This window comes from Solanum dulcamara, chromosome 11, assembly GCF_947179165.1.
Source record: "Solanum dulcamara chromosome 11, daSolDulc1.2, whole genome shotgun sequence".
Classification (NCBI taxonomy): domain Eukaryota; kingdom Viridiplantae; phylum Streptophyta; class Magnoliopsida; order Solanales; family Solanaceae; genus Solanum; species Solanum dulcamara.
In genome coordinates, this window is record NC_077247.1 from 55,373,587 (window position 1) to 55,388,079 (window position 14,493).

Genomic DNA, 14,493 nt, shown 5'->3' on the forward strand with positions numbered 1-14,493 from the left:
CTTCCACTTCTATATGTATATGTATCTAGACTTCTGTTTGTAATCTTCTTCACACTCTTGTCTCTGCTTAAGATGAACTAATAACGACTACAAAATCTCTCTTCTTTTAAGTTGTAATTCAGTTATTTTCATTTCTTTAAAAATAATTACTGTTTTTATTGTATTTTCGCTTGTACACAAGATATGCTTATAATAACAAGGAGTAAATTTCTTAGATAGCCACTCATGTTTGAGAATTTGTCTTATAATATTACTTATGATTTTTTTAAGAACACAATATCATCCAATTATTTTTATTTTCCTCAAAATATATTTCTCTCTTCTAGTGGGATGACATGTCACATTATTTTATTATTTTTTAACAAAAAGTCTTTTAACAATACAATTAAAGCTTTTTTAATGTCTCTATAAGCAACTTTTTTTTTTTACCCTTTACTCATTCTTGAATTTTATTAAAGGTAATCAAATTTTGAATTAAAATTAACTAATACTTATTATTTATATGTCAAAATTCAAAAAAAAATTCTTATTTTCTTAAATTTTGTGTCAAGTCCAAAACCACACACAAAAAAATTGAAACCCGAATGAATAATTTATAGAGTATTCGTTAGAGGGGAAAAAAAATTGCACCCAATGTTCTACCAAGCCAATAAAAGTATTAATGATGTCTTTATATAAAAAAACCATTCATTACTTAGTCATAACTAATGTAGATTGGTATAAATATGAAATGCCAGTACGTGTTTCCTACAGCCCCAGCACAAATATCTTAGGCGAGGGAGGCAGACGAAATAATAATTTAACAGAGACATAACAAGGAACTCAGTAAAACACTTAAGAAACTAAAATGGTGGAGTAATAAATTTGAAGTCTTGGGTTAATCATTCTCTTCTGATGATCTCCTTTCTGATATCCTCTTCTTAGCCTTTATTGCCTGCAACAATGAGTGAAACAATACAACAACAATAACATACTCAGTGAAATTCCACTTTGGGGAGGGTAGAATGTACGCAGACCTTACCACTACCTTATAGAGGTAGAGAGGCTGTTTCCGAAAGATCATTGATGGTTAAATAAGATGAACAGATCAAATTAGGAGAAATAGATAAAATTGGACCTGTTTTTGCCAATCAGTGAAAGCTAGTATGAGAGAAAGACTAGTTGCTTGTATTACAGAACCAACCAATAGTCCAATCCATAGGCCCTTCGCTTTCAGATTTACAAGGAAACACAGTACAACAGCAACTGGGATTCCAACTAGATAGAATGCTCCTAGATTCACATATGCACCAATTATCTGCCATCCACTTCCTCTAGCTACTCCTGTTTATTTCCAACACAGCCCTCGAAATTATACTCTTTTCTCAAACTTCAACTAAATATTGTCTAAACGCCTACTTAACGATCATCGAAATATATATATATATATATATATATATATATAAAGAGCTAGTTAGGAGACTTGCCACAGATGACTGCTTGTAAGCTATCTGTGATGATTGTCAGACACAGAAAAGGGGTAATTGCAGCAACATAATCCACCACTTGTTGATCATTGCTATAGGCTTTACCCAAAACTCCGCGGCATAAGAATGTTACTGTGCTTGCCACTACTGTCTCTGCAACTGCAAGAAACATTGCAACTCTAACTGCCACTAGAGCCTTCTGAGGATTACCAGATCCCAATTCATTTGACACCCTCGTGCTATATTTGAGCAAAAAAAATTTAGTCATGAAGACATAGCGAGGATGCATAATTTTGTGATGTTTTTAAAGTTTTAAGAAAAGCATGAATGTTAAACTAACCTCGCACCAGTTCCCAATCCATAAGGTACAGCAAAATGCAATGCAGAAATTGTTAAGCTGATCAGCAAAAATAGGAGGATTGGTACTATACACAAACGATGAATGGAGCATAAAATAGGTTATGGTGTACTGGTGCATAGATACATACCATATTGATAGTACTGATGTTTCAAGTTTTGGATTTGGTAAAAGGCCAGATAGCAAAGTAAGCACCTCAAGTGACCACCATTTAAGGCTGTGATGATTTCCATTGCACAAATATTAATCACAAATGTGATAAGACTACTTAAGATTCTTCAATAACAAAAGCATTACTTCTTACCAAACCATTAAAGCGGATGGAGTTGCATAACGAAAGAATTGTCCGATAGCAAGGAAGGCATCTTTATTCAGGCGAGTTCGAGTCCTCTCACAAGAATTCGATCGACTGATGTAAAACACAAGTAATGCTACAAAAGTCCAGATTGAAAAACTAAAGGCTATAGCTGCACCTGATTTTCCTAGTCCCAACTGAAATATGAAAAGCCAGGATAGAGATATGTGGAGACATAAAACCAGAAAGGCGCTTAGGAGTATTGGAATAATCAAACTTTGAATCAGCAAATATCTGAATAGGGGCCTAAGAACTGCACCTCCAAAGAGTGCAGGGATAAGCCAAATAGAGTAGTTAGAAGCTTCAACTGAAATTACAGGGTCTTGTCCCATTAAAATGAGCAGCTTGTCCATGAAGAGCCACAAGATACTGATTGGGATGCACACAAGAAATAGAGATATTATTGCACTGTAAGTATAAGTACCGACTTTCTGCCATTGAGTTGCGCCATATGCTTGCCCACTCAGAGTCTCCAAACCACCAACCAACCCTGACTATTTCATACTTGCAATATTCAACCCTTAAACAATATAAGATTTTACTAAAATATTTCACAAAGAATAAAATTACATAGTAGCACAAATTGGGGATGAACTGAGATAATGTTGCTTGAGATGGTCTGGTTATATCCTAGTGGATCTTTATATGCATTAGATGTGAAGCCATGGTGAGTAAAGGTGTTAATAGGGGACGCAAAAAGAGCATAATGAAATAAAAAGATATATACAAGCCATACCAATTAATTGAGAATATATTCAAGACATGTTAATATGTTGCTTTATGTCCTGTGTTCTCCAAGAGTTCTTTTAGCCATGTGTCAGAGTTATATGCCAGTCGAAAATATGGGGAATTTCTCATACCTTTTTCGTTTCTTTTATATAATATTGGTTTGGGATGAATTTAAATGAAATGAAATGATCAATGAGGATTTATATAGACAATTCAAAATTGCTTAATAATTGCTGCTGTTGTAGTATTTCATGGCCAGTTAAGGAGTTGGATGATTCCATGACCATATGTGAGGCTGAAATGAAAAATCAATAAAGGAATGACAGTCACCTAGGTTCTTGAAACAGGAAATTTAGTCTCAGAAATCAGTTGGATTTATCAAGAAAGGGAGACAGCATATTGCAACTGGTGATCAGAGGACTTACAAGAAGAGAGAAGCCGGTAACGTTGGTTATAGAAGTAGCAATAGCAACACTTGAGAGTGAAATCTGGTCAAGATGTCCCACCATCATCATGGATACAACTTGCAATAGATACTGCAACACTGAAACTGCCACCATTGGTGCTGCTATATAGCTCAACTTCTTCAGTTCTTGACAGTAAGTTTCCCATTCCGTTGTTATTATCCATCTTCTATTCCCTCCATTTTCCAGCAACTGATCTTCCATGGATTCAGCCTTGATTAAATTTGTTAAACTAGCTACAGATATATGCTGCAGCTGCTGTGATTTCAATTGGACTGTAGATACCAACTCATAAGTTCTTTGTATCAAGTGTCACATCTATAGTCCCTTTCAATTTGTTTAAAATTGTATTGTACAATTAATAATATAATGGTATTAGTTATGCCATCAATTAATGCTCTAGACACATAAGGTTATTTAATCAAAAGTCTGCTATTTGATGACTCAATCGAGTTTAAACAAACCATTTAAGATGATTTGCAAATCACGATGTTTAATGTGGTGTCTGTGTAGCGGCAACATAGGAAAGAAATTAGAATTTATTTCTATTTTTTATTTTTTAGACAAGTGATAGAAAGGGCCAGACGAAATAATAATTTAACAGAGACATAACAAGGAACTCAACAAAACACCAGAGAAACTAAGATCATAAATTTGAAGCATAAATAGTTGTTGAAAATACATTATTTTCATCTACTATGTATACGGAAATTCATTCATTCAAGACCATCCCCTATCAGTGACGACACTAATTGAACATAGATTATGAACTTGGCGACTTATAAATACAGATCATACAATCATTAAGAATATGCCATCACTAAGGAGAGACATTCACTTATGCTATTCCCTTCGCTATTATTTTCCCTCCACCGATGAGAAGTTAATACCGTGTCACAACAGCAATCTTTCTTCTTCTGTTTTTCTTTTGTACGAATGACAGACAACAACTGAACTTCAGCAAGCATATCCATACATAAATAATCAAACCCCCTGATGTGAAACAAGAAGATGAAACAATAAAAGTAGAAATTGGAAGATAGATTAAAGAGAGATAGACATAATTAAATTCAAACAATTAAAAGATGTAATGGTGAAACTAACCAAAACACCACTTAATTGAGAAATAAAAACAGCTAATCTATTAGAATCCTCAAGAAGGTAGTAACTAAGAGATGTTGAAATTCAACAAGGGATTCCAAACTCACAAGAGACAATTTTTCTTATCTTCAATAACTAATTATGAAACCCTAATATCTACTATTTATACTAAAGCCTAAAAATAGTGAAGAAAGAACCAATTGCCCCTCACTAGAATTACAAGGTAATTAAAATGGTAGTGCACTTAATATATTAAATATCTTCAAGTCTTCCATGTTGGCATCTTCATCCATAAAACTTGCAATGCTTGAAGGTCCTTGAAGTAGTGTCATTTTGATCTACATCACCCCCAACCTCAGTTTTTGTGCTGCAGCCTCCCACTTTCAGCACCAGCATAAGGATCAATTGTCACATTGATAACAGCAGGCTTCCTAGCAGAAAAAGATTCAGTAAGTGCAGATCTAAGCTCATCAGGTGTTCCAACAAGGTATCCTTTTCCTCCGAAGGCTTCAATTAGAAGATGATACGATGCACCAGGAACAAAAGATGTGGGGGCTGGATCTTCTTTGTAAGGCCCAGTAATTTCCTCGGGGTTCCTCCTATCACCACCATATACTCCACCATTGTTAAAGACTATAACCACAACAGGGAGATGATAGCGAACTAGGGTCTGCAGAACGTAAAATTACTCTGAATTAGGAGTATAAATTAGACTTTAAAAGAAGTTAACCAAGAAATATATGGGAGCCAACGGTGCCATAGGTAAGTTGCTCTAAATAATAAATGTAACTTAGAAGCAGAAGGAATGTCTTCCCGAGCATAATATTGCATCATAACGAGTGTGATCAATGCTATAAAATTTAAACAAAAAAGTGAAAAAGAGATCATGGTAACCTTAAGGAACGAAATCCTCATAATTGTAAGAGGTTACCACCACAGGTAACAAGAGAAAAAAGCTATACGAGTAATATTACAAGGGTTAACAAATAGATAAGAAAATCATGAATCACCCCAGAACTGGTCTAATAGGATAGCACAAGATGGGTACTAGTACTGAATAGGAGGTATTATGGTCCCAACATCATAAACCAGCACATCAAGGTAAGGGACCTAGGCTCCAGTCATTATAACTGCTGGTTGACGAACCATTGGTTGATTCAACGACCTATTGAGCAGCTTTCTAGTATATGGGAAGTAATTGTACTGACTTATGACATCGAGTTGAGTTCTGTGATGTACCACAATATTTAAGTGACCTAACTTATAACATCACTGCATTACACCGCAGCCAGCAGATCAAGGCATCACTTCCTAAATGCCTAATTTCCCTTTTAAGTATCTTCTCAACCAGAAAAATGATGAGATCCATGCATTTGAGAAGGTTTCTCCATCGGCTGAGCTAGGAAGCAATTCAGATTAGGGGCTTAATGAATTAACTCAAGAAAATTCTGCACCCATTCAAATCCACTTTACATTATCATGTGATCGAAAAATGAGTTGGGTTTTAACTTAATAAAGTTGCAGCAGAGAACCTAATAATATTCAACCCCATGAGTCTGCAAGATATGGTATAGTACATATTTGTATTTAGTGGTTCATAACAGTTTAAGATCTATGCAGAATTTCCACAGGAGATATTAGTATGTGTCTAATATGGGATATAACATCAAGACGCCATATAAAAATTAGTCCATTGTCAAGAAGTCTAAATTATTCCATTTATCAATCACATTCCTGAAAATCAATGAACTACTCAGAAAGATAGCAACTGCTGTTGACTATTAAATCTAACTAACATCAACTGCCTACAGCAGTTCTCTAAGTAGCAGGAAAAATAGCATTTTGAGCTTCATCAGAGTCTAAGCTGAAGCACTAATCAGTTCAACTCCATATAGCTGAGGAAAATCTATTCCATTGGGCTGAATCATTACTCACAAACGTAAATGATTTACTAAACAAGACATTTAGACAGACTAACAAGCAACAAGAGTAATGAAGTTCTCTGATCACCAATAAAGAAAAGCATCATATGTCGAAGATCAGCAATGCTTTTCTAGGGTAACAATGGGTTAGGATTAAAATGGGCTGGTTCGGTCAAATTTGGGCGGGTTAAAAATGGGTTAGACAAAAATGGGCGGGTATTAATATGGGTAAAAAATGGGTCGGGTAAATTACAATTATAACCCATTTTTATGATCTCCTAAAGCAAATTAGTGACTTATAAGGGAATGTAGCTTTAGGAAGAGGATTTAATTATGTCTCTCACTCAAAGTTGCTATAAGAAAAACAATTCAACAATTGTAAGAATTTCAAGAAAGATTAGAGTTGCCTTGGTGGTTTAGTTGTGTTAATTAATTTTTTTATCCTTTTTATCTATTACTTTTGCAACAACCAAAAAATATTAGAATATTTATCATTTTACAAAATGAAGAAAGTATTTATTTTCTTCGATTCCATCCTTAATGATATGACAATTTTAAATGACCAATAAGAATAGCCGGATATATATACTGTTTATTTAGCACTAGCATTATACTTTAGTTTTCACTTTATCAGTCATGCCTCGAAAGTAAGTGTATATATATACACACTTCATGTCCACCTTAAGTTTGTTGAGGGTAACATTTGTTTAATTGTTGGAATATAATTTATGTGAAAAGATAAAATAAATTTATTTTTTATGTTTGATTAATTTCATAAGAGTAATTTATAAAACTCGTAATTCAGTAAAAAAGAAAAGTAGATAAAATTGTGCAATAGAAAGGCTGACAGAGGTACAACTTTTCAAACATATATACTTCCATTTTTTACCATAAAACACATTATATATAAAAGTAATTAATATAACAGTAAAAAATAAACAAATAATATCTGAAGTTAAAAAGTGGGCTAGACTTTACGTGGTGAAGGAGATTTAATTGTAAGAAATGTTATGTCTAGTAAGTTTGGATACCCAATATGAATAGAAGGAATCGAGAAATGCAGATTAAATGTACTTATAATGGTATTCAATTATCAGAAACAGAGTTTCCCAAAAATTGGTTGAGAGACGGGATTCAAATTATCTAACATATTCATACCTAACGATTTTCCACAAAGTGGTGACGAAACGTATAACTTGTACAAATCTTTCCATTTTCCAAGTCGATCCGATCCATTCGTTCGTAGAGTTATTTACTCGATCGCAAACATTTCTGGAACACTTCTAACAGAGGGGCAAATCGATTCTTTTCGCAACTTCGAATATGGAATTCAAAGGGATCAAATAGGAAAGGATACTCTGAATCATAGAACTACAATGAAATATACGATCAACCAATATTTATCGAATTTGAAAAAAGAGTCGGAAGAAATGGTTCGAGCCTTCCCATATTACCCATATTTTACCCCTGATTTACCCATTTTCAGCGGGTTGAATATGGGTAGAGCCCATATTTGACCCATTATTGAAAGTCACTCACCCAACCCATTTAAATATGGGCGGGTTAGCAAAAAATGGGTTAGGATTGCCAGCACTAGAAACAACTAAAGTCAGTCAGATGCTAGTAATAGAGGATATAAAGAAAAAAAGACATAAGAAATAGAGAAAAACAACACCTCAACTTCCATGGCACTGAAGCCAAATCCAGAATCCCCTTCAACAGCAACTACAAGCCTATCAGGTGAGGCAACAGCAGCTGCAATGCAGTACCCCAGACCAACTCCCATTGTCCCCCATGTCCCAGCATCCAACCGGGTTCTTGGCTCCATCTGAACTAATACTGATCGCCCCACATCCATAGTATTGGCACCTTCAGACACAACAACTGGAGCAGGACTGCCCAATTGCAGTATTGCATCTCTAATAATTCTCATCGGTGTCATAAAATTAAATGGCACGACATCCTTTGCCAGCTGTGCCTCCATTTTTGAAACATTTTCCTTACTCTTTTTTGTTAATGCCTCAACCCAAGGATGAGACTTCCCTAAACAAAAAGGGTCATCCTTAATCTCCTTATGTATCCTCTCAACAACCTTAGTCGCATCACCAACCAACCCTAAACATGGTTTCCTAAGCTCAATCTCCTCCTTATCTACATCAACTAAGATAAACTTCACATCCTTAGACCACTTTGGTGGCTCTCCAAAATGCAAAAGCCAATTAAGCCTCGCACCAACGATCAACGCCACATCACACTTTCCGATTGCCAGTGACCTTGCAGCAGTAGCAGCTAGCTCATGATTATCAGGCAACAAACCCTTTCCCATTGGTGTTGGCAAAAAGGGTATTCCAGTACTCTGAACTAAATTCTTCAAAGCATTTTCAGCTCTAGAAAATGCAGCCCCTTTTCCAAACACAATCAAAGGCCTCTCCGCTTGCCTTAACAAAGCAGCCGCCTTTTCAATTTCCGAATGTTGAACAATGGGTTTAGCAATGACCTCTTTATTCCTGCAATTCTCAGCATCATCGATCAATTTCTGTGCTTCAGTGTCACTAATAGTCTGATGAAGCACATCAGTAGGAAGATCCAAATAACAACCACCAGGCCTGCCAGAGACCGCCCAATCCAAAACACTGAAAACACAGCTTGGGATCTTCGTTATATCAGTAGCTTTAGCTGAGTATTTAGAGAAGGGTTTCACAGCTTCAATTTGGTCCAATTCTTGAAAATCGCCCCGGCCCATATCTTTCTGGTCAGATGAACCAGAAATCAGAACCATGGGCCAGGTATTAACGGTTGCATTGGAAAGTCCGGCGAGTCCATGAACACAACCTGGACCGGAGACGGTGAGAAGAATACCGGGTCGACCGGTAAGATAACCATAAGCCGAAGCAGCGTAACCGGCAGATTGTTCATTGTGGAAAGCAATAAACCGGATTCCGAGCCCGACCGCCCGGTTCGCAAGGGAAGTAACTGGTATTCCGACTACCCCGAACATCCGGTCGACTCCGGCACGTGCAAGGCACATGGAAACGAAGGTGTTGCCGTCGACAGTTGATGGGGTTTGGTGATCGGAGTTGGACATTTTGAGGAGTTTTATAAACAGAGGACACTTTTTTTAGGGAAGATCAATTTGGGATGCAGTAGTATTTTGGAAAGGGCAGTGCTTGGTTATATAAAGGGATTTCTGTTTAACATTAGAATATTAGTTTCTGCCTACCCCAGATACTGGCGTGGCGGCTTTAGTTTGTCGGAGGCAGTGTTTGGAATGACGAAATTGGTTTTGTCTACTGATTCACTACTTTCGGTACATGTTAATGTAAATGATACACAAAGAAGTAACCAATTTCTTATTTTTGTGCCATGTTCCCTATCTTTTTCTTGAAGGTTTCTACTTTCTACACCCCAATATATATATAATGTAAATGCAAAATTAATCGAAGAAAGTCGGTCCAAAATAGGAGTCCAGAGGTTGATATGTGACCCAACTAGATAAAACCATTTCAATCAACATAATAGGTACCAATCTGCATAATTATGTCTTGTTTACTCCTTTTTTTGGGGGGTAAAATAAAACACATCACGACTTAAGAGATCCTAGATAATTTGGTGTTGGTGAATAGAATACAATTTTAGATGAAATGCATTGAAAGCCAATAGAAACGAAATACGCATTTTGTTGTAGTGCCGCATCGGTAGGATAACGGTCCTTGGTCTCCTTATATGGAGATATCATCTGCCTAAAGCGGAACCTTGCTAATTGTACTTCAAATGCACAAAAAGAAAGTCAGAATCAGCCGTACCATATGGTCACTAGAGTCTGCATATAAACATTTTGGACCAAAATACAAAAGCCAAAATTGACATCTAGTTTTACGTACAGTTTCATCTAAACCCCCAGAACCAGCCTGGTTAACTGCTTCAAAATGCGACTGGACTTAGATACATATATCACAAGAAAGAAAGAAAAACGAAAAAAGAAGAAAAGAACAGGTTTTGATGATCAGATATCATCCACGAGAAGCCAGGATGAGATATCTTCCCGGACAATACTGTAAAACCAAGACAGAAGGCATTAGACAAAAAAGCTAACATCTTCATATTAGGCTCCATCTTCATCTGATTTACTCTTAGGCAAAGGCAATTGCCCTTCGTTTCGGTCTTCTTCTTCACCCACTTGATCAGGTGGAGGGGCTTGCTCCTCTCTTTCACTATTTTCAGGGCGAAAGTTAATTGGGAACTTTGTTACTCTAGGTTTGTCCGTTAATATATTTCTTTGAACCCTATCAATTAGGACTTTCTGTGGAGGCTCTTCTCTCAGCTGCTCATCATCATAATCATTGTTCACATAGTACCCAACTCGTACAAATTCCTGCCCCAAATATGAGCACGTCAACAAGAGGACAGTTACACCAATAATGTCTTCTTCACGAATTTTTGAAGGATCTGGAGGGTCAGCCTAGCATCAAAGTTCGGAAAATATAATATAAATTCAATGAGGCAGACAAAGCATTAGCACCACAAGGAGCAATTGGAATCCAGGAGATACTACCTGCAAGACAAAGCGGTAATTTCCAACATTTACAGGGCCAACAAGAACACTTTCTAGAAGTTGGTCATATGTCTCATCCTCAGCCGATCCCACATAGATGAGCTTCCATTCCAAATCTGCACGAGCATATGACAAAGAGATTATTGGATGCAACCAAAATCAAATAAATCATAATTACAACGACATCAACAGAAACAACTAGGCCTCAATTCCAAGCTAATTAGGGTCGGCTACATAAATCCTCACTAACCATGTCGCTTCATTTAGACCCATATCAATCAAATAAATACATAAAAAGAAAATAAGTGAAACACTTGGTAGTTTAAATCCTGAAAAACAGCCAGAATGTATCCAACATAAAAAATAAAAAAAAAGAGAAAAAGTCAATTTGGTGGGAGAATTTCTATCTGCAAAGAATATAGCTTCTATTCAACGATTCAACCAATTTATAGATCATTTTACTAAAATTTTGATCCTCAAAAGAGAAAAGCGAACTGTGTTAACAAAACAAACAGATCCCAAATAGGGTGGCCTTATTAAGTGAATATATGATCTCCCAACAGGTGTAACTATATGCAATAGCACATGAGAGAAGCCACATAACTTGGAAAAGTATGCATCTAAAATAGAAAATGCACAACAGTAGGCTCTGTTCCCCCTCATTTTAGCATATAACAACACTACTTATCTCAATTAATTCAACAAAGGCATGCATCTCCAAAAATCATCACTATTTGCAACAGACATAATCACAAAATAAAATTGACAGAAGCTCCTGAGTAAGATAGAAGGTGCCCTGAAATGCAAAAAATATTAAGTCCATTCTCTTCCCTAGTTACCTAAAGAGTCTTAAAAGTTGGGAAAGATGTTTGAGGTCCTAATAATCGTTTGCTGCTCTGACATAGAACCAAATAATGCTCAATCAGATTAGGGGGATAAATATCCGCCTTTGGTTTTGATTTTAGGGGTGAGCAAGCAACTGTACTACAGTATCCTCTATCTGTTCTTTGAATTGATAATTGATGTCCGGCTCCTGGCAGATTATTGAGAGAAATTACTCATACCATGGGTCATAATCTAATCCATCCCCTTCCATAGTTTTTCCAATTTCCACCAGCTATCATGCTACTAGAGACCAACTCCTATGAATTTTCTACAAATAAATTTATGGCGTTATGTTTATATTTAGAGCTTAATTGACAATTAATTAGATGAACACCTGGGTTCAAAAGTTGTTTCCACCCTGTATCCCATGAATCAAGCATAAATAAAAACTTTTTAAATCCCATATACAGTTTTCACCCAAATAAGCATTTTTATATCCCATCACAACAATCCATTTCATGAAAAAACTTCATCCTAATCCAGTCCCTAGTTTGATTGTATTAAGTTACCGTCAAATCTCATCAACGAACCAAACATCCCCAAAGGAAATAATGCAAAATAGGCTATTTGGTTCATCTTATGCATGATTAGGATACAGAAATGGAAGAGGACTGTTGAATGCCATGCTTAATTATACTATGAAATTCTTATACCGGTATTAGAAATCTTTTAGCTGCAGGTCATCAGCAAATGATAATAGTAGTATCTAGTATGTACTTATCAGTTCTAGAAAGGGAATGCTTGAACTCTAAGGTTCCCTTTCTTGAAACACCACCTCCCCCACCTTGAACCAACTAGAAAGCATACTTTACAAGGACATTGCAAGGTGGTTCATTGCTTTTAGGCACACATGCAAATAATCTAAGATCATCAAGTTAGACCAGTTACAGCATGTGCAATGAAATAAAAGAACAAGGTCACAATGAGTTTATTCTTAAAATCCAAATATCCGCAATGTGAATTAGCATAACATCAGCAGTATTTGGAGGACAGCTTCACAAATATTTACAAATCATTTGGTTAAGAGGAGCTGCATGACATAGACAGTCCTGGACAGAGGGAAAGATAAGGAACTCCTATACATTCTGCTCACAAGTGAAATGGAAGAATAAACAAGCTGACTTGAAGTCTTGTCAGAAACTCTGCTTTTATACTAGAAATGATTTAATACTGAAGTCTAGAATGAAATGGAAAACCCAGATTCCCCAGAAAACCATAGAATGATTATTTCATTTATCAAACTGGCATAGTTTGAGATTGTGAGAAGATGGGAAGCACAGCAGATACATATTGCCATAGACAATAAGTGTCCAGTAGTTTGATGATTAAATTGGTCAATAGCCTGAAAAATATTTCTCTGCACACCTAATCTTTCCCACAAGTCATGTTAAGTTTCCCTGGTGACTCATAAACTCAGACTCAATCCAGGTACAAAGCGTGCCAAGACTCCAACCTGAAGAAACCACAAATTTTATCAGCTCCAACGCTTGATTTACTCCCATAATTTCCATTCGATTTCCTCTGAGCATTTGGAAATACATAACTTCGCTTATATAATGCTACCAAATAAGCAAAATATGAGCAAAGTCAGCCAATTGATGTTTATGACTGAAAGAATTACCTCACTATCAAGAACCCTACTTCAAGAAAATCAACCAATTTATGCACGGCCTTTTTGTATATGATGTGATCTGAAATCTTAGCACGTGGCTACTCACGCGAATAGCCATTTAGCCTAAGTTGTTTAGCTGATCTTACCAAAATTACTTTTAATTAATGGTGCATTTTTGCTTCTCTAGTATAGCTAGCTAGGTCTATAAATCAAATCTTTTTTATTTCATTGTAACTTTCTTTGAAGAATTTCGTCTAGCCCTAGCTTAGTTCTTATTTCCTCCTCTGTTTACACTTCCAAGCTGTATTTTACTAAGTTCGGTGATCCCCATATTCCAGATTGTATCAGTATGTTGCCCTCAGACACTAAAATATTTGGCCCTTGGATTTCTGTGACATCAACACACACTTGAAGATATTCAAAACAATCAGAAAATGAACCTTCTAACTCCACAATCTTACAATAGCCTAGCTAAACTAAGGCCTTCAATGAAATACTACTAATTCCTATAATAGGAACAAAATGTAAACAAATCAATTGAATTAGGAATTTACACTGACAATTCCGCCCCAGTCAACTTTCTATATGAAAAATAACCCTAAAAAAGGTGACGGAGATACAACATGCAAAAGAAAGCAAAAGAGGGAAAAGAAGAAGTACCATCTTGGAGAGGAGTGACGCACTCGTAAGATATTTCAAACTGGAAAGGAGACAAAAACGACGCCGGATTGTCTAATACGGCGACATTCGTGATGTTCACCGCACTCATATTGTTATCAAAGCTAACGATAGCTGTAAGCAGTGAGAACAACCCTGGGCGGCGTCGGATCTAGTGCAGAAGAAAAAGTAGAAATCTAAAATCTCCGTCGGAGAGACCAACTTCTTCTCACCGCCATAGCCAACAATTTTATTTTTAAGTAAAAAAAGGGAACTGATAAGCCCATAGAAGGAAGTAGCTGCTTTATTTCAATTTACTTTGGGGATGCTTGTTTCTTTTATATTCTATGACCGGCTGTTTCTCCAGCTACCGGGTATAGCAGGTTTTTAAT

The 14,493-nt window shown here is 36.2% G+C and overlaps 3 protein-coding genes across 3 annotated transcripts; all 3 read right to left on the reverse strand.

The window, feature by feature from the left end:
- Positions 1-683: 683 nt before the first annotated feature.
- LOC129872275 (protein DETOXIFICATION 2-like) lies at positions 684-3,960 on the reverse strand. The gene is made up of 7 exons (XM_055947197.1): positions 3,334-3,960; positions 2,129-2,673; positions 1,955-2,041; positions 1,807-1,863; positions 1,467-1,705; positions 1,118-1,323; positions 684-934 (listed from the first exon to the last, which is right to left on the reverse strand). Exons 1-7 carry the CDS (start codon positions 3,574-3,576, stop codon positions 878-880), a joined length of 1,434 nt encoding a protein of 477 aa, XP_055803172.1. The 5' UTR covers positions 3,577-3,960; the 3' UTR covers positions 684-877.
- Positions 3,961-4,398: 438 nt separating this feature from the next.
- On the reverse strand, positions 4,399-9,746 carry LOC129872273 (2-hydroxyacyl-CoA lyase). Its single transcript, XM_055947196.1, has 2 exons — positions 8,071-9,746; positions 4,399-5,143 (listed from the first exon to the last, which is right to left on the reverse strand). Exons 1-2 carry the CDS (start codon positions 9,478-9,480, stop codon positions 4,829-4,831), a joined length of 1,725 nt encoding a protein of 574 aa, XP_055803171.1. The 5' UTR covers positions 9,481-9,746; the 3' UTR covers positions 4,399-4,828.
- Positions 9,747-10,163: 417 nt separating this feature from the next.
- Positions 10,164-14,395, reverse strand: LOC129873236 (probable histone chaperone ASF1A). Its single transcript, XM_055948286.1, has 3 exons — positions 14,105-14,395; positions 10,948-11,063; positions 10,164-10,854 (listed from the first exon to the last, which is right to left on the reverse strand). The coding sequence occupies exons 1-3, from the start codon at positions 14,211-14,213 to the stop codon at positions 10,498-10,500; spliced, it is 582 nt and encodes a 193-aa protein (XP_055804261.1). The 5' UTR covers positions 14,214-14,395; the 3' UTR covers positions 10,164-10,497.
- Between the last annotated feature and the right edge of the window lie 98 nt (positions 14,396-14,493).